This window comes from Colletes latitarsis, chromosome 13, assembly GCF_051014445.1.
Source record: "Colletes latitarsis isolate SP2378_abdomen chromosome 13, iyColLati1, whole genome shotgun sequence".
Taxonomy (NCBI): domain Eukaryota; kingdom Metazoa; phylum Arthropoda; class Insecta; order Hymenoptera; family Colletidae; genus Colletes; species Colletes latitarsis.
Window position 1 is genome coordinate 10743898 of NC_135146.1, and position 19494 is coordinate 10763391.

The 19494-nt window shown below is 31.7% G+C and overlaps 2 protein-coding genes across 4 annotated transcripts in view; one reads left to right on the plus strand and one right to left on the minus strand.

The window, feature by feature from the left end:
- Positions 1-19494, minus strand: part of Chat (Choline acetyltransferase) — a 123356-nt gene that overhangs the window by 68922 nt on the left and 34940 nt on the right. For both annotated transcript variants that reach the window (XM_076780837.1, XM_076780836.1), the window contains exon 2: positions 15780-15971. In XM_076780837.1, the coding sequence (XP_076636952.1) occupies positions 15780-15923 (144 nt within the window). In that variant the 5' untranslated portion in view covers positions 15924-15971. The remainder of the gene's footprint in view (positions 1-15779; positions 15972-19494) is intronic.
- LOC143349522 (uncharacterized) overlaps positions 1-19494 on the plus strand; it is a 228747-nt gene that overhangs the window by 64817 nt on the left and 144436 nt on the right. The window lies entirely within an intron of this gene.

Here is a 19494-nt window from a genome sequence, read left to right on the forward strand (position 1 = left end):
GATCAATTACAATAATTTTTGGTCATTAGACATACCCTCGAAATCCTACCCACTTTCCAGAAAAAAATTCCACAAAGTGCCTAAATTTTTCATCGAAAAAAAAAATTTTCAAATCGTTCTGAAAAAATTGTTTCTAGCTAGGGGGATCAATTACAATAATTTTTGGTCATTAGACATACCCTCGAAATCCTACTCACTTTCCAGAAAAAAATTCCACAAAGTGCCTAAATTTTTCATCGAAAAAAAAAATTTTCAAATCGTTCTGAAAAAATTATTTCTAGCTAGGGGGATTAATTACAATAATTTTTGCTCAATAGACATACCCCCGAAATCCTATCCACTTTCCAGAAAAAAATTCTACAAGGTGCCTAAATTTTTCAGCAAATAAAAAAATTTTCAAATCTCTCTAAAAAAATTATTCCTAGCTAGGGGGATTAATTACAATAATTTTTGGTCAATAGACATACCCCCGAAATCCTACTCACTTCCTAGAAAAAAATTCGACAAGTTGCCTAAATTTTTCAGCGAAAAAAAAAATTTTCAAATCGTTCTGGAAAAATTATTTCTAGCTAGGGAGATTAATTACAATAATTTTTGGTCATTAGACATACCCCCGAAATCCTACTCACTTCCTAGAAAAAAATTCAGTACGGGCGGAACATTAAATATTAATAACTTTTTAACGAAGCCTCCATCAACAAATTAGTATTCTCGATTTTCGTCTTATTTTGGCCTCCAGAATTCCCCATTAAAATTTTCCCCAGGGCTGGTCCCGTATATTTCACCTGTTTGCTTTTTCTTTCACCCTTATTATTTCATATTTCAACCTATATATATTCAACAGTATATCATTGTCTTAGTCACCATATTGACTAAAAATTCTCCAAATAGAATTGATTCTAAATGTAGTACCGTATAAAAATAATAACTGACAATAGGATGACGATAATAGAATAAATTTCAAAAGATAGACCAATGAAAACTGTCGACAGTAGTTCCTGAAATTCCAACTTAGTCGGTCTAAAATAAACTTTCAAAGTCCTAGTTGGCAATTGTATGCTTGTTTCCTTCTTTGGATGTCTGCTTCCCCCCCGTTGAGCTATGCTCGACAATAGACTCGCGTTCTCGGAGGCGAGAAGGTCGTCTCTATAAAATCGTGCCATGGGGTGGACAACCCCGAGGAACCCCGTGCTTCGTGGGCTCTGTCTGCTGGGGGCTTTGGTTGTTGGAACCGTGGCGGCGGTAAGCTAATATTACGGTGCCCCGCGGCGAACTGGAAAATTTCATTGAAACTTCCATTATTCATTCGCGAACCGCTTCAACCCCGGTCTGCGTCCGTCTGTCCGTTCGTACCTTTCCTGGCGGTAAATTCAATTCGAATTACAAGGGCACGAATTAACCGGGGCCGCCCTCCGACACGGGTCCAAGGCTCTCCCGATTTGCCCGCCGTTTCGTCAACTGCGAATCGCACAAAACAATTAACGAGTCTTTTAATTTCGATGGAATTTCATCGCCAACCCCCCAAAACCAATTTTCCATGCTATATCCTGCATTTGGGTGTAACGATTGCACCTATTTCCTGCATTGAAATGCTCCCCTCCTATTTTTGAACTAAATTGCTGAGAATAATTGTGAGTTATGGAACTTTAAGTAGAGTGTTGCTTTGAACTTTGATTTGACTTAGGAAGATTGAGATTATTGGTTCGATCCAAGGATATTTCAACCTATTTTTTAAGTTAGAATTTCTTTTTTTTTTTATTGAATTATGTTTATGATGAGGAGTGTTTAAATCTGGGTTTGCTAGTGAGACTCATTAGTGAGGATATAATTTTTTGAGTCTTTTAATTTCGATGGAATTTCATCGCCAACCCCCCAAAACCAATTTTCCATGCTATATCTTGCATTTGGGTGTAACGATTGCACCTATTTCCTGCATTGAAATGCTCCCCTTCTATTTTTAAACTAAATTCCTGAGAATAATTGTGAGTTTTGGAATTTTAAGTAGAGTGTTGCTTTGAACTGTGATTTGACTTAGGAAGATTGAGATTATTGGTTCGAACCAAGGATATTTCAACCTATTTTTTAAGTTAGAATTTCTTTTTTTTTTTATTGAATTATGTTTATGATGAGGAGTGTTTAAATCTGGGTTTGCTAGTGAGACTCATTAGTGAGGATATAATTTTTTGAGTCTTTTAATTTCGATGGAATTTCATCGCCAACCCCCCAAAACCAATTTTCCATGCCATATCTTGCATTTGGGTGTAACGATTGCACCTATTTCCTGCATTGAAATGCTCCCCTCCTATTTTTAAACTAAATTGCTGAGAATAATTGTGAGTTGTGGAACTTTAAGTAGAGTGTTGCTTTGAACTGTGATTTGACTTAGGAAGATTGAGATTATTGGTTCGATCCAAGGATATTTCAACCTATTTTTTAAGTTAGAATTTCTTTTTTTTTGATTGAATTATTAATACATGGAATTTTGTTTATGATGTGGAGGGTTTCAACCTGGGTTTGCTAGTGAGACTCATTAGTGAGGATATAATTTTTTGAGTCTTTTAATTTCGATGGAATTTCATCGCCAACCCCCCAAAACCAATTTTCCATGCTATATCTTGCATTTGGGTGTAACGATTGCACCTATTTCCTGCATTGAAATGCTCCCCTCCTATTTTTAAACTAAATTGCTGAGAATAATTGTGAGTTCTGGAACTTTAAGTAGAGTGTTGCTTTGAACTGTGATTTGACTTTGGAAGATTGAGATTATTGGTTCGATCCAAGGATATTTGAACCTATTTTTTAAGTTAGAATTTCTTTTTTTTTGATTGAATTATTAATACATGGAATTTTGTTTATGATGTGGAGGGTTTCAACCTGGGTTTGTTAGTGAGACTCATTAGTAAGGATATAATTTTTTGACGGAATAGAAAATTTTCAGATCGTTCCACAAAAATTATTTTTGGCTGCAAGGGTTAACTACAATTATTTTTGGTGAATAGATATGCACTCGAAATCCTACGCATTTTCGAGAAAAAAATTCCTTACCGAAACTACAATGTCTGATTATGAATGGATGATTCCCCTGAAATTTCAGAATTTTCAAATTGTTCTGAAAAAATTATTTTTAGCTAGTAGGGTCTATAAGAATAATTTTTGGTCAATAGACATATCTTCGAAATCCTAACCACTTTCGAGAAAAAAATTCGAGTAGATGTGAAATTTTTCGACAAAATTAAAAATTCACCAAATCGTTCTGAAAAAATTATGGTTAGTTGCAAGGATAAATTACAATCATTTTTGGTCAATAGACATACCCTCCAAATCCTACCCACTTTGGAGAAAAAAATTCCTTACCGAAAATGTAATTTATGGCTGGAAATGTTACCCGAAAATTTCATGCGAATCTTTAAAATGTCATAACTTCTGAACGGATTGAAGGATTTTAGTTTTCAGAAAAGCAAACAACGCGTATTTTAGTGGAGAATATGTAGAAATCGCAAAAATATTCGAAAAGTTGATCTTTGACCCCACAAAATGAAAAAAACCCCACAAAAATGGTCTAATTTTCAAACGACCATAACTCCTACTATAGTGAATATATTTTAATAAAACTTTTTTCCGAAGTAGACCTCATGGGTACCTATAAAAAAGTATTAGACACTTTTTCTGTAGGGCGTCAAAGAAAATTATTAGAAATCAAAAACGAATTTTTAAGAAAAATCGACTGGGGGTAGCTGATGAAATTTTTCGACAAAACTACAAAATTTCAAATCACTCTAAAAAAATTATTTTTAATTTCAGGGGTCAATTGCAATCATTTTTGGTGAACAGGCATATCTCCAAAATCCTACGCATTTCCGAGAAAAAAATTCAGAAATGGGGACAAATTTTTCGACAAAATTAAAAAATATCAAATCGGTCTAAAAAAATTATTTTTAGTTGCAGGGTTAAATTACAATCATTTTTGGTCAATAGACATACCCTCGAAATCCTAACCACTTTCGAGAAAAAAATTCCTTACCGAAAATATAATATTTGACCATAAATGTTTATTTGAAATTTCATTTATATCTTTAAAACATCATAACTCTTGAACGGATTGAAGGATTTCCATTTTCAAAAAACCAAACAACGCGTATTGTAGTCTAGAATATGTAGAAATTCTAAAAATATTGGGAAAATTGTTCCTTAACCCCGTAAAATGAAAAAAAACCCCCTAAAAATGGCCCAATTTTCAAACGACCATAACTCCTACAATAGTGAATACATTCCAATGAAACTTTTTTCCAAAGTAGAACCCCTGAATACCTACAAAAAAGCATTACACAAAATTTCTGTATCCCCTCAAACAAATTTATTAAAAATAGAAAACAAATTTTTAAGAAAAATCGATAGTTGCCTAAATTTTTCAGGGGAAAAAAATTTTCAAATCTCTTTAAAAAAATTATTTTCGATTGCAGGGGTTAATTACAATAACTTTTGGTCAAAAGACATACCCTCGAAATCCTACCCACTTTCGAGAAAAAAATTCCTTACCGAAAATATTATGTGAAGCCAGAAATGGTACTCTGAAATTTCAAGTGAATCTTTAAAACATCATAACTCCTGAACGGATTGAAGGATTTCCATTTTCAAAAAAGCAAACAACGCGTATTTTAGCGAAGAATATGTAGAAATTCTAAAAATATTGGAAAAATTGTTCCTTAACCCCGTAAAATGAAAAAAAACCCCCTAAAAATGGCCCAATTTTCAAACGACCATAACTCCTACAATAGTGAATACATTCCAATGAAACTTTTTTCCAAAGTAGAACCCCTGAATACCTACAAAAAAGCATTGCACAAAATTTCCGTATCCCCTCAAATAAATTTATTAAAAATAAAAAACGAATTTTTAAGAAAAATCGACAGATGCCTAAATTTTTCAGCGAAAAAAAATTTTCAAATCTCTTTAAAAAAATTATTTTCGATTGCAGGGGTTAATTACAATAACTTTTGGTCAAAAGACATACCCTCGAAATCCTACCCACTTTCGAGAAAAAAATTCCTTACCGAAAATATTATGTGAAGCCAGAAATGGTACTCTGAAATTTCAAGTGAATCTTTAAAACATCATAACTCCTGAACGGATTGAAGGATTTCCATTCTCAAAAAAGCAAACAACGCGTATTGTAGTCTAGAATATGTAGAAATTCTAAAAATATTGAAAAAGTTATTCCTTAACCTCGTAAAATGGAAAAAACCCCCTAAAAATGGCCCAATTTTGAAACAGCCATAACTCCTACAATAGCGAATACATTCCAATGAAACTTTTTTCCAAAGTAGAACCCCTGAATACCTACAAAAAAGTATTACACAAAATTTCCGTATCGCCCCAAACAAATTTTTAAGAAAAATCGACAGGTGCCTAAATTTTTCAGCGAAAAAAAAATTTTCAAATCTCTTTAAAAAAATTATTTTCGATTACAGGGGTTAATTACAATAATTTTTGGTCAAAAGACATACCCTCGAAATCCTATCCACTTTCGAGAAAAAAATTCCTTACCGAAAATATTATGTGAAGCCAAAAATGGTACTCTGAAATTTCAAGTGAATCTTTAAAACATCATAACTCCTGAACGGATTGAAGGATTTCCATTTTCAAAAAAGCAAACAACGCGTATTGTAGTCTAGAATATCTAGAAATTCTAAAAACATTGGAAAAATTGTTCCTTAACCCCGTAAAATGAGAAAAACCCCTAAAAATGGCCCAATTTTGAAACAGCCATAACTCCTACAATAGTAAATATATTCCAATGAAACTTTTTTCCAAAGTAGAATCCCTGAATACTTACAAAAAAGTATTACACAAAATTTCCGTATCGCCTCAAACAAATTTATTAAAAATAAAAAACGAATTTTTAAGAAAAATCGACAGATGCCTAAATTTTTCAGCGAAAAAAAAATTTTCAAATCTCTTTAAAAAAATTATTTTCGATTGCAGGGGTTAATTACAATAACTTTTGGTCAAAAGACATACCTTCGAAATCCTATCCACTTTCGAGAAAAAAATTCCTTACCGAAAATATTATGTGAAGCCAGAAATGGTACCCATGCGAATCTTTAAAACGTCATAACTCTTGAACGGATTGAAGGATTTTAATGTTTAAAAAACCAAACAACGCGTATTTTAGCGAAGAATATGTAGAAATTCTAAAAATATTGAAAAAGTTATTCCTTGACCTCGTAAAATGGAAAAAACCCCCTAAAAACGGCCCAATTTTGAAACAGCCATAACTCCTACAATAGTGAATACATTCCAATGAAACTTTTTTCCAAAGTAGAACCCCTGAATACCTACAAAAAAGTATTACTCAAAATTTCCGTATCCCCTCAAACAAACTTGTTAAAAAACAAAAACTGATTTTCCTAAAACATACATCGAGCTATTGACGAAGGAAACCATGGGGTTTCCCCGTCGATAATCGATGGGCACTCGATTTGCCGGTACACATCCGGAAATACATTTTCGTTCCTCGCGATGGAGGGCTGTCGACCCCTACGAAATGTCGCGAAAGCAATTTTCTCTGCAGACGCGAGTGCGTCGCGAATTGTCACTCGTTCGATCTTTTCCTTTTCACCGGTCCCTCGACGAACTCGCCTGATCGATGGTCTCTGGCCTAACTGGCTGCCCCTTGGTACAGAATGCTCCTAAACGAATTTTTTATTCGCTACGTTAATCGTCAAATGTTCACTTTCAACTCGAAAATGAAATAAAAACTTTTCTTCAGCGATCTACCATCCAGTTTCTCTGATCTTGGCGAATATTTCTATTTGTCACGTTCGTCGGTGAAATTAATTTAAATTGAAAATGAAATAATTTTTGCTTCGTTTCTTCGCCTCTGGTTGGTAGTAAGTGTTGCAACGCAATTAAGAATAATCCTGTATAAATCCACGTATTCGACTGTAACGAACGCTTCACGCGGAGAGTTCATGGCGCAATTTAATCACGCAACACGTACCAAGTTATGAGAGTACGATCTGTTATGAGAGCGAAATCAACGAGTACATTTATCAGCGTGAAAAGTATTTTCAGATTCATCTGACATGAATTTTCCACGGATCCTGATTTATTCGTGCTCGTTACGTGCCATTGCGTAATCAATAATTTTCTCCAATTAATTTTAAAACAATCTTTCGATCTTCTATGTTCGAGATGAAATTGGTATTCTGATGTCATTTCCGTGGTTTGATTTTTTAAAAGATTGTTCCAGTTGCATCTGATTAGGGTCATCATTTTTCAATCATTCTGTTCCATCAATCTCATGGCGAATCATTCTCTTGTAGCGTCTGGTATGCTCAACGATGCTCTGAGCATTCCATCCATCATGCCTTATAGTCCCAGCAGCGATCATTTCTTTCATTATTTCGTCATTGTTACTTTGTTCGTTTACTTCTGTTTCTGACAGTAACTTATTCCGTTCCTGTTTTAAGCCGCCATTTTCAACGGCTATTCAACGAATGGAACGATTGCAGCCTTTCATGATCGCATCTTTTATGTGTCTTCGGTGCATTTACGTCACTATTATAGTCTCTCACAACGAATTTGTAAAAATACTATAAAATGCTTCCATATTTAACAGAAAATAAAATCTCGTGGATTGAAAGAAAATTTATAAATTGTTTTAAAAATAATTGGAGAAAATTATAGATTAAATGCTTCCTTGTTAATCGTTCATAGTTTATAAAAAATAAAATTTCGTGGATTGAAAGAAGATTTATAAATTGTTTTAAAATTAATTGAACAGAATTATAGATTATATGCTTCCTTGTTAATTGTTCATAATTTATAAAAAATAAAATCTCGTGGATTGAAAGAAGATTCACAAATTGTTTTAAAATTAATTGAACAGAATTATAGATTAAATGCTTCCTTGTTAATTGTTCATAATTTATAAAAAGTAAGATCTCGTGGATTGAAAGAAGATTCATAAATTGTTTTAAAAATAATTGGAGAAAATTGTAGATTAAATGCTTCCTTATTAATTGTTCATAATTTTGAAAAAATAAAATCTCGTGGATTGAAAGAAGATTCACAAATTGTTTTAAAATTAATTGAATAGAATTATGGATTAAATACTTTCTTGTTAATTGTTCATAATTTAAAAAAAAATAAAATCTCATGGATTCAAGGAAGATCCAAAGATTGTTTTAAAAATAATTGGAGAAAATTATAAATTGAATATTTCCTTGTTAATCGTTCATAATTTTGAAAAAATAAAATCTCGTGGATTGAAAAAAGATTCATAAATTGTTTTAAAAATAATTGAACAGAATTATAGATTAAATGCTTCTTTGTTAATTGTTCATAATTTTGAAAAAATAAAATCTCGTGGATTGAAAGAAGATTCACAAATTGTTTTAAAATTAATTGAATAGAATTATAGATTAAATGCTTTCTTGTTAATTGTTTAGAATTTATAAAAAATAAAATCTCGTGGATTGAAAGAAGATTCAAAGATTGTTTTAAAAATAATTGGAGAAAATTATGAATTAAATACTTTCTTGTTAATCGTTTATAATTTAAAAAAAATAAAATCTCATGGATTGAAAGAAGATTCAAAGATTGTTTTAAAAATAATTGGAGAAAATTATAGATTAAATGCTTCCTTGTTAATCGTTCATAGTTTATAAAAAATAAAATCTCCTGGATTGAAAGAAAATTTAAAAATTATTTTAAAATTAATTGAATAGAATTATAGATTAAATGCTTTCTTGTTAATTGTTTAAAATTTAAAAAAAATAAAATCTCATGGATTGAAAGAAGATTCATAAATTGTTTTAAAAATAATTGGAGAAAATTGTAGATTAAATGCTTCCTTGTTAATTGTTCATAATTTTGAAAAAATAAAATCTCGTGGATTGAAAGAAGATTCATAAATTCTTTTAAAAATAATTGAACATAATTATACATTAAATGCTTCCTTGTTAATTGTTCATAATTTATAAAAAATAAAATCTTCTGGATTGAAAGAAGATTCAAAAATTGTTTTAAAATTAATTGAATAGAATTATAGATTAAATGCTTTCTTGTTAATTGTTCATAATTTTGAAAAAATAAAATTTCGTGGATTGAAAGAAGATTCGTAAATTGTTTTAAAAATAATTGAAGAAAATTATAGATTAAATGCTTCCTTGTTAATTGTTCATAATTTATAAAAAATAAAATCTTCTGGATTAAAAGAAGATTCATAAATTGTTTTAAAAATAATTGAACAGAATTATAGATTAAATACTTTCTTGTTAATTGTTCATAATTTTGAAAAAATAAAATTTCGTGGATTGAAAGAAGATTCATAAATTGTTTTAAAATTAATTGAACAGAATTATAGATTATATGCTTCTTTGTTAATTGTTCATAATTTTGAAAAAATAAAATCTCGTGGATTGAAAGAAGATTCACAAATTGTTTTAAAATTAATTGAATAGAATTATAGATTAAATGTTTTCTTGTTAATCGTTCATAATTTAAAAAAAAACAAATTTCTTGTATGAAAAGAAGATTATAAATAGTTTTTTGCATAGCAGAATCATGTTAAAATTTTATTTTGAATTTTATTATTATAAAATAATTTTATAAATAGTCTTTTGCATAGCAGAAACATAATAAATAAATATTTATTAGTTTTCTAGACTCTTTCAGGCAATAAATTATAAATTATGCAAATGTGCTTCAATTTGTTTCACGTTAAAATTTTATTTTGAATTTTATTATTATAAAACAATTCTATAAATAGTCTTTTGCATAGCAGAAACATAATAAATAAATATTTATTAGATTCCTCGACTTCTTCAGGCACTAAATTATAAATCATGCAAATTTATTATTCTAAAACCATTTTATTATTCTAAAACCATTCTATAGATAGTCTTTTGCATAGTAGAAACATAATAAATAAATAGTTATTAGGTTTCTCGACTTTTTCAGGCAACAAATTATAAATTATGCAAATTTATTATTCTAAAACCATTTTATAAATAGTCTTTTGCATAGCAAAAACATAATAAATAAATATTTATTAGATTTCTCGACTTCTTCAGATAACAAATAATAAATTATGTGAATGTGCTTCAATTTATTTCACGTTAAAATTTTATTTTGAATTTATTATTCTAAAACAGTTTTATAAATAGTCTTTTGCATAGTAGAAATATAATAAATAAATATTTATTAGATTCCTCGACTTTTTCAGGTAGCAAATTATAAATTATGCAAATTTATTATTCTAAAACCATTTTATAAATAATCTTTTGCATAGTAGAAACATGATAAATAAATATTTATTAGTTTCCTCGACTTTTTCAGGCAATAAATTATAAATTATGCAAATTTATTATTCTAAAACCATTTTATTATTCTAAAACCATTTTATAAATAGTCTTTTGCATAGCAGAAACATAATAAATAAATATTTATTAGATTCCTCGACTTCTTCAGGCACTAAATTATAAATTATGCAAATTTATTATTCTAAAACCATTTTATTATTCTAAAACCATTCTATAGATAATCTTTTGCATAGTAGAAACATAATAAATAAATAGTTATTAGGTTTCTCGACTTTATCAGGCAACAAATTATAAATTATGCAAATTTATTATTCTAAAACCATTTTATAAACAGTCTTTTGCATAGCAGAAACATGATAAATAAACATTTATTAGATTCCTCGACTTCTTCATGCAACAAATAATAAATTATGCAAGTGTGCTTGAATTTGATTCACGTTAAAATTTTATTTAAAATTTTTTTTGAGTTTTATTTTGAACTTTATTATTGGTTTCTGTTCCTTGGAAGCCACGTACTAAAAATCAGTCTGCAATCGTAACGATTCATTAAAAAGCAATTGAATCTGACCCGTTGGAAAATTACAGAGACCCGGGATCAAACCTATCACGAAGATGTTGCGAAACTTTTGCAATTAGCAACTTCTAATTACAGGGATTTTTCGTCCCTTTTTCACAATGCATGGAAATTCGCTTTATGTGCTCTTAACAGACATTTGGTAACAGTAAAATGATTGATGCACTGCATTCTCGCAAAATGGCGGTCTCCAGGCTTCTATGCTTCGAACACAAAAGGTCAAAATGGCTGCCTCCAACCTGCTCGTGATTTAATCTTTTCTGTACGAATTATCCAAACTATGGTTCATTGAATAAAATAATATGATTTGCAGAGAAATGGCGAAAATCTCTGTTCGTGCAACTTAAATATCGATAGAGTATAATTCTACGTGTTCCAAGATATTGTAAAAATTTTATATTCTGCAAATGGTGGAAAAGTCATGGAAAATATAGTCGAAGACGATTGAGAACTTTTTTATTTAAAACGAATGCATAAAATATGAAAATTGAAAAAAAACAGGTGTCAAATTTAATAAAAACTGAAATTAATACATAAATTATTTTACAAAATTTGAAATTTTTTTTAATTCGATTCTTCAGACAATCACAATGGAGAATGAGTAATGAACAATATTATCTAAAATTCTATTTATATTTATCTGTTTCATTTTAATTTCACTTCCAATTAATACACAGTTATTCAGAAATATATTTACCAAAAATGGAAGCTATTTTGCAATTTTATTCTGCATTAAAATATCCCAAAAAGGGGTGGAATCTTCTTAAAGAAATTTGGAAGCATTAAAAATCATATACATAAATAATGAACAATATTACCTCAAATTATATTTACCAAAAATGGAAGCCATTTTGCAATTTTATTCTGTATTAAAATATCCCAAAACAGGGGTGGAATCTTCTTAAAAAATTTGGAAGCATTAAAAATCATATACATAAATAATGAACAATATTACCTAAAATTATATTTACCAAAAATGGAAGCTATTTTGCAATTTTATTCTGCATTAAAATATCCCAAAACAGGGGTGGAATCTTCTTAAAAAATTTGGAAGCATTAAAAATCATATACATAAATAATGAACAATATTACCTCAAATTACATTTACCAAAAATGGAAGCTATTTTGCAATTTTATTCTGCATCAAAATATCCCAAAAAGGGGTGGAATCTTCTTAAAGAAATTTGGAAGCATTAAAAATCATATACATAAATAATGAACAATATTACCTAAAATTATATTTACCAAAAATGGAAGCTATATGTTATTAAATTTGATATATTTTGTTTGCATTTCTACCATTGTCCAGTCTTTTTCGTTAATTTTTATTGTTCCCGGATGTGTAGATCGATAAAATTCACGAGTTATTTATTCATATTCGCGAATAACGCTGCAGATAAAAGGTATCTCCAACCCTTTTGTCTTTGGCGTCCCTTCCGTAGGTTCTTGTCGCAATATTTGCATTGTTCCAGTGTAGTTTCGAGTGTACAAGTCTCCTCTGGGCTTCCCCTACCGCTTCGCGAGCCCTCGTAAATCCATTTATTTATTTATTTATGTGCCACAGGAACTCGGACCGGTTGGGGACGCCGGGGCTTATGGCAGGGCATGCATCGAACCGGGGATTCCCGCGGGACGCGCAGAAACGGGATGGGGAGATCGCAAAAGTCACGGTGGATAGTCCTATTGGGTAGTCTGATGCCACCAGAAAGTAAATTCAACCGAAGTCAACGTCGGCTGAAACGAAAACGCTGTTGTGCCACTTAGATGGGGAAAAATAACGTCCTCTTTCTATTATTGCCCACGCAGGGGTTTACTTTTACACTCTTGTACCCGTGAATATTTAAAGGGATCAATTTTCTTTGCGTCAGTCAATACATAATATAGGTATTGTCACAGTTTTTTTGAAGTATATACATTTAGACAAGTTAATAACAACTTTTAAGAATATGCACGGTGAATTTTTAGGGGGACCAATTTTCCTTGCGACAGTCAATACATATTATAGGTGTTGTCACAGTTTTCCTGAAGTATATCAATTTATTCAAGTTAATGATCAGTTTTAAGAATATGGACGGTGAATTTTTAGGGGGACCAATTTTCTTTGCGACAGTCAATACATATTACAGGTGTTGTCATAGTTTTTTTGAAGTATATACATTTATGCAAGTTAATGATTACTTTTAAGAATATGCAACGTGAATTTTTAGGAGGACCAATTTTCATTGCGTCAGTCAATACATAATATTCATTAATATTGAAAGGAACATGATGTTGTGTCATGTAGATGGGGAAAATAAGATCCTTTTTCCTCTTACACTCTTGTACCGTGAATATTTAAAGGGATCAATTTTCTTTGCGTCAGTCAATACATAATATAGCTATTGTCACAGTTTTTTTGAAGTATATACATTTATGCAAGTTAATGATCACTTTTAAGAATATTTACGGTGAATTTTTAGGGGGACCAATTTTCTTTGCGACAGTCAATACATATTACAGGTGTTGTCACAGTTTTTTTGAAGTATATACATTTAGACAAGTTAATGACAACTTTTAAGAATATGCACGGTGAATTTTTAGGGGGACCAATTTTCTTTGCGTCAGTCAATACATAATATTCATTAATATTGAATGGAACATGATGTTGTGTCATGTAGATGGGGAAAATAAGATCCTTTTTCCTCTTACACTCTTGTACCGTGAATATTTAAAGGGATCAATTTTCTTTGCGTCAGTCAATACATAATATAGCTATTGTCACAGTTTTTCTGAAGTATATACATTTATGCAAGTTAATGATCACTTTTAAGAATATGTACGGTGAATTTTTAGGAGGATCAATTTTCTTTGCGACAGTCAATACATAATATAGGTATATTAGGTATATAATATTCATTAATATTGAAAGGAACATGATGTTGTGTCATTTAGATGGGAAAAATAAGATCCTCTTTCCTTTTACACTTTCGTACCGTGAATATTTAAAGGGATCAATTTTCTTTGCGACAGTCAGTACATAATATAGGTATATTAGGTATATAATATTCATTAATATTGAAAGGAACATGATATTGCGTCATTTAGATCAGAAAAATAATGTTCTCTTTCCTTTTACACTTTTGTATCGTGAATATCTAAAGGGATCAATTTTCTTTGCGTCAGTCAATACATAATACAGGTGTTTTCACAGTTTTCCTGAGCTATATCAATTTATACAAGTTAATGAAAACTTTTAAGAATGTGTAACGTGAATTTTTAGGATGAATTTTTATATGTACCAATTTTCTTTGCGTTAGTCAATATATAATATAGGTATATTAGGTATATAATATTCATTAATATTGAAGGGAACATGATGTTGTGTCATTTAGATGAGAAAAATAGGATCCTTCTTCTTTTTACACTTTTGTACCGTGAATATTTAAAGAGGTCAATTTTCTTTGCGTCAGTCAATATATAATACAGGTGTCGTCACAGTTTTCCTGCAGTATATACATTTATACAAGTTAATGAAAACTTTTAAGAATTTTTACGGTGAATTTTTAGGGGGACCAATTTTCTTTGCGTCAGTCAATACATAATATAGGTATTGTCACAGTTTTTCTGAAGTATATACATTTAGACAAGTTAATGACAACTTTTAAGAATATGCACGGTGAATTTTTAGGCGACCAGTTTTCTTTGCGACAGTCAATACATAATATTCATTAATATTGAAAGGAACATGATGTTGTGTCATTTAGATGGGGAAAATAAGATCCTATTTCCTTTTACACTTTCGTACCATGAATATTTAAAGGTGTCAATTTTCTTTGCGACAGTCAATACATAATACAGGTATTGTCACAGTTTTTCTGAAGTATATAGATTTAGACAAGTTAATGACAACTTTTAAGAATATGCACGGTGAATTTTTGGGGGGCCAGTTTTCTTTGCGACAGTCAATACATAATATTCATTAATATTGAAAGGAACATGATGTTGTGTCATTTACATGGGGGAAATAAGATCCTATTTCCTTTTACACTTTCGTACCATGAATATTTAAAGGTGTCAATTTTCTTTGCGTCAGTCAATACATAATACAGGTGGCGTCACAGTTTTCCTGAAGGATATGCATTTATACAAGTTAATGAAAACTTTTAAGAATATCTACCGTGAATATTTAAAGGGACCAATTTTCTTTGCGACAGTCAATACATAATATAGATATATTAGCTATATAATATTCATTGATATTGAAAGGAAAATGTTGTGTCATTTAGATAGAAAAAATAAGATCCTCTTTCCTTTTACACTTCTGTACCATGAATATTTAAATCAATATTCTTTGCGTCAGTCAATACATAGTGTCAATATCGTGTATTTTAAAAGTTTCCATTAACTTGTATAAATTGACATATTTTAAGGAAACTGTGCTATCGAGACAGAGTATTGGTGAATATTGAAACGAGAATGGTGTTGCACTGTCTGCTCCAAAGAGTCTTCTTCCCCTGGCAAACCTTTTACGTTCTGAATGTTTGATGAGACAGCTTCGCACAAGCTTAACGACGCTCGTAAAGTCTTTCGAAACGTCAGACATTTTTCATATCAAACATTACATTTCCCTGAAATGTCCAAACGTCCATTTATTCAAGAATTCTATCAATATTATTTTATAATAACCGTTATTGTACCACTTTTCATGGTTGCATCACTTGAAAACTGTGTATTTAAACATTTCTAACATTTTGTCCTCACGTTGTTCACCCAATTCACTTTACAGTTGTCTTACTTTGGTTATTATATTCCATTACTTTATGCATTAATTTATGCAATAATTTGTAATTAAATCATGCACACGGTGATCGAAATTGCAAGGAATTTTAGTCACTCACCCAATTAGTCGTTTTTTGTCTACGTTCCAAGAGACGTTGTTGAAGCTTCGGTCCAGGTCCAGAGAGAAAAGCCCTAACCAGGCTCCTGGTCCTCTCCAAATGATTCGGAGCGATCACTTCGACCTGGGCCAAGTACTTCTGCATAGTTAGTTCCAGATCCGGAACCGGAAGACTCGGCAGAACTTCCTCCTTCTGCAAAACGAGCCAGAAAAAATCAATGAATATCAAATCTACCAGAAAAAGTTTCCAAGTTAACCCTACAAGAAATTCTCGAGGATTCGTTTTGAGTACGGTTGGAATTAAAAAATTGCGAACGTAACCTTGAGGCTGTTGCAGAAACGTGGATCGAAGGGAAGAAAAAAACAACGAAAAGTTTCAAAGTTAACTCTTCAAGAAATTCTCGAGGATTCGTTTTGAGTACGGTTGGAATTAAAAAATTGCAAACGTAACCTTGAGGCTGTTGCACAAACGTGGATCGAAGGGAAGCAAAAAACAACGAAAAGTTTCAAAGTTAACTCTTCAAGAAATTCTCGAGGATTCGTTTTCAGAACGATTGGAATTAAAAAAATGGGAACGTAACCTTGAGGCTGTTGCACAAACATGGATCGAAGGGAAGCAAAAAACAACGAAAAGATTCAAAGTTAACTCTTCAAGAAATTCTCGAGGATTCGTTTTGAGTACGGTTGGAATTAAAAAATTGCGAACGTAACCTTGAGGCTGTTGCAGAAACGTGGATCGAAGGGAAGAAAAAAACAACGAAAAGATTCAAAATTAACTCTTCAAGAAATTCTCGAGGATTCGTTTTGAGTACGGTTGGAATTAAAAAATTGCGAACGTAACCTTGAGGCTGTTGCACAAACGTGGATCGAAGGGAAGCAAAAAACAACGAAAAGTTTCAAAGTTAACTCTTCAAGAAATTCTCGAGGATTCGTTTTGAGTACGGTTGGAATTAGAAAATTGCGAACGTAACCTTGAGGCTGTTGCACAAAGATGGATCGAAGGGAAGCAAAAAACAACAAAAAGTTTCAAAGTTAACTCTTCAAGAAATTCTCGAGGATTCGTTTTGAGTACGGTTGGAATTAGAAAATTGCGAACGTAACCTTGAGGCTGTTGCACAAACGTGGATCGAAGGGAAGCAAAAAACAACGAAAAGATTCAAAGTTAACTCTTCAAGAAATTCTCGAGGATTCGTTTTGAGTACGGTTGGAATTAAAAAATTGCAAACGTAACCTTGAGGCTGTTGCACAAACGTGGATCGAAGGGAAGAAAAAAACAACGAAAAGTTTCAAAGTTAACTCTTCAAGAAATTTTCGAGGATTCGTTTTGAGTACGGTTGGAATTAAAAAATTGCGAACGTAACCTTGAGGCTGTTGCACAAACGTGGATCGAAGGGAAGCAAAAAACAACGAAAAGTTTCACGTGTCGTCGGTGAAACGCAATTAGGTTGCAGCGTAGGAAAAATCGATGGCGTCCTCGAAGTTTAACAAGGGTGCGAGCATACGCAGAGCGTCGTAACGTGGGATTCGTTGGCCTTTACGATGTCACGGCGATTGTAAAATAAAGAATCAATTGAGAAACGAAGCGTGTCTATGGGAGCAAGAGCCCTTAAGGCCGGCACGGTTGGTTGATCAGAATCCCCTTTTGCTGGTATAACAAGACCAACTCTGCGAACCCGAACGCGCCTCGACCCTTCCTTCTTCCTTGCGAATGTTTCCGGCGAGTGGAACAAAGAGGAGAGGGCCCAGAGAGATTGGTAATGGTCTCCCCTCTCTTCTCGCTACGCTCCTGCGTGTATATAGATTCATTAACTAACGCGATCATGTACGTTCTGGAGGCTCAAGGTCGATAAACAACGCCATGACAATTGACACGGGTCGATTGACTCGTGGCCAACGACGGAGAAGCTACGACAAACGATTTATGGCACAGCCCACTTGCTTTGACTTGGCGCAATGTACGAGAAATTGCGTGCAAAGATTTTTTCGCAACAGTAATTTCGACGAGGAACGTCTAGGTTTTTCTTTTTTATTGTATTCTATCAAATTGTGAAATTACTAGCGATGCAAATCCAAATTTTCGACAGGGGTACTTTGAATCAGAGTTTCTCGAATCAATTTTGAGAATTTTTTAGGAGAAATTATGTGTATTTAAGCAGAACCTCGTTAAAGCGTAACGTTTTATCGAGGTACCTTCGTATTTCGTTTGTTTCGAGCATTGCAGTCTTCTTTTGCAGTTCAATCATAGTAAATGTATTTTACAACATCATTACGAACGAATTAGCAAGGTTTTCTTCGTGAAAATGAGGTTTAACAGGAGAGTATTCTTGTAATTTCGACGAGGAACGTCTAGGTTTTTCTTTTTTATTGTATTCTATCAAATTGTGAAATTACTAGCGATGCAAATCCAAATTTTCGACAGGGGTACTTTAAATCAGTGTTTCTCGAACCAATTTTGAGAATTTTTTAGGAGAAATTATGTGTATTTAAGCAGAACCTCGTTAAAGCGTAACGTTTTATCGAGGTACCTTCGTATTTCGTTTGTTTTGAGCATTGCAGTTTTCTTTTGCACTTTAATCATAGTAAATGTATTTTACAAAATCATTACGAATGAAATAACAAGGTTTTCTTCATGAAAATGAGGTTTAACAGGACAGTATTCTTGTATAATTACGAATATGGTCGTGTTTCTATTCATTTTCATCGTGAAATCTTTAGTGGAGCTCAGAATCTCGTTAAAGCATAAGATTTTATTAATGCACCATAGTATTTCGTTTAAGTTTCCACTTTAATCATAGAAAATGTATTTTCTAATTTTATTATGAATGAATTAACAAAGTTTTTTCAATGAAAATGAGACCAAACACTACAGTATTCTTGTATACTATAATTACGAATGTATAATTACGAATATGGTCGTGTTTCTATTCATTTTCATCGTGAAATCTTTACTGGAGCCCAGAACCTCGTTAAAGCGTAACGTTTTATCGAGGTACCTTCGTATTTCGTTTGTTTCGAGCATTGCAGTTTTCTTTTGCACTTTAATCACAGGAAATGTATTTTACAACATCATTACGAACGAATTAGCAAGGTTTTCTTCGTGAAAATGAGGTTTAACAGGACAGTATTCTTGTATAATTACGAATATGGTTGTGTTTCTATTCATTTTCATCGTGAAATCTTTACTGGAGCTCAGAACCTCGTTAAAGCGTAACGTTTTATTAATGCACCACAGTATTTCGTTTAAGTTTTCACTTTAATCATAGAAAATGTATTTTCTAATTTTATTATGAATGAATTGACAAGGTATTTTCGATGAAAATGAGACCAAACACTACAGTATTCTTATATAATTACGAATATGGTCGTGTTTATATTAATTTTCATCGCGAAAACTTCACTGGAACTCAAAACCTCGATAAAGCGTAATGTTTTATCGAGGTACCTTCGTAACTCGTTAATTTCAGGTACCACAGATTACTAATAAGTTTTTATTTGTTCTTCAATCATAGAAAATGTGTTTTCCAACTACATTATAAGTGAATAGGCAAGGTTTTCTTCATGAAAATGAAACCAAACAACAATATTCTTGTATAATTACGAATATGGATGTGTTTCTATTCATTTTCATCGTGAAATCTTTACTGCAACTCAGAACCTCGTTAAAGCATAACGTTTTATTAATGCACCACAGTATTTCGTTTAAGTTTTCACTTTGA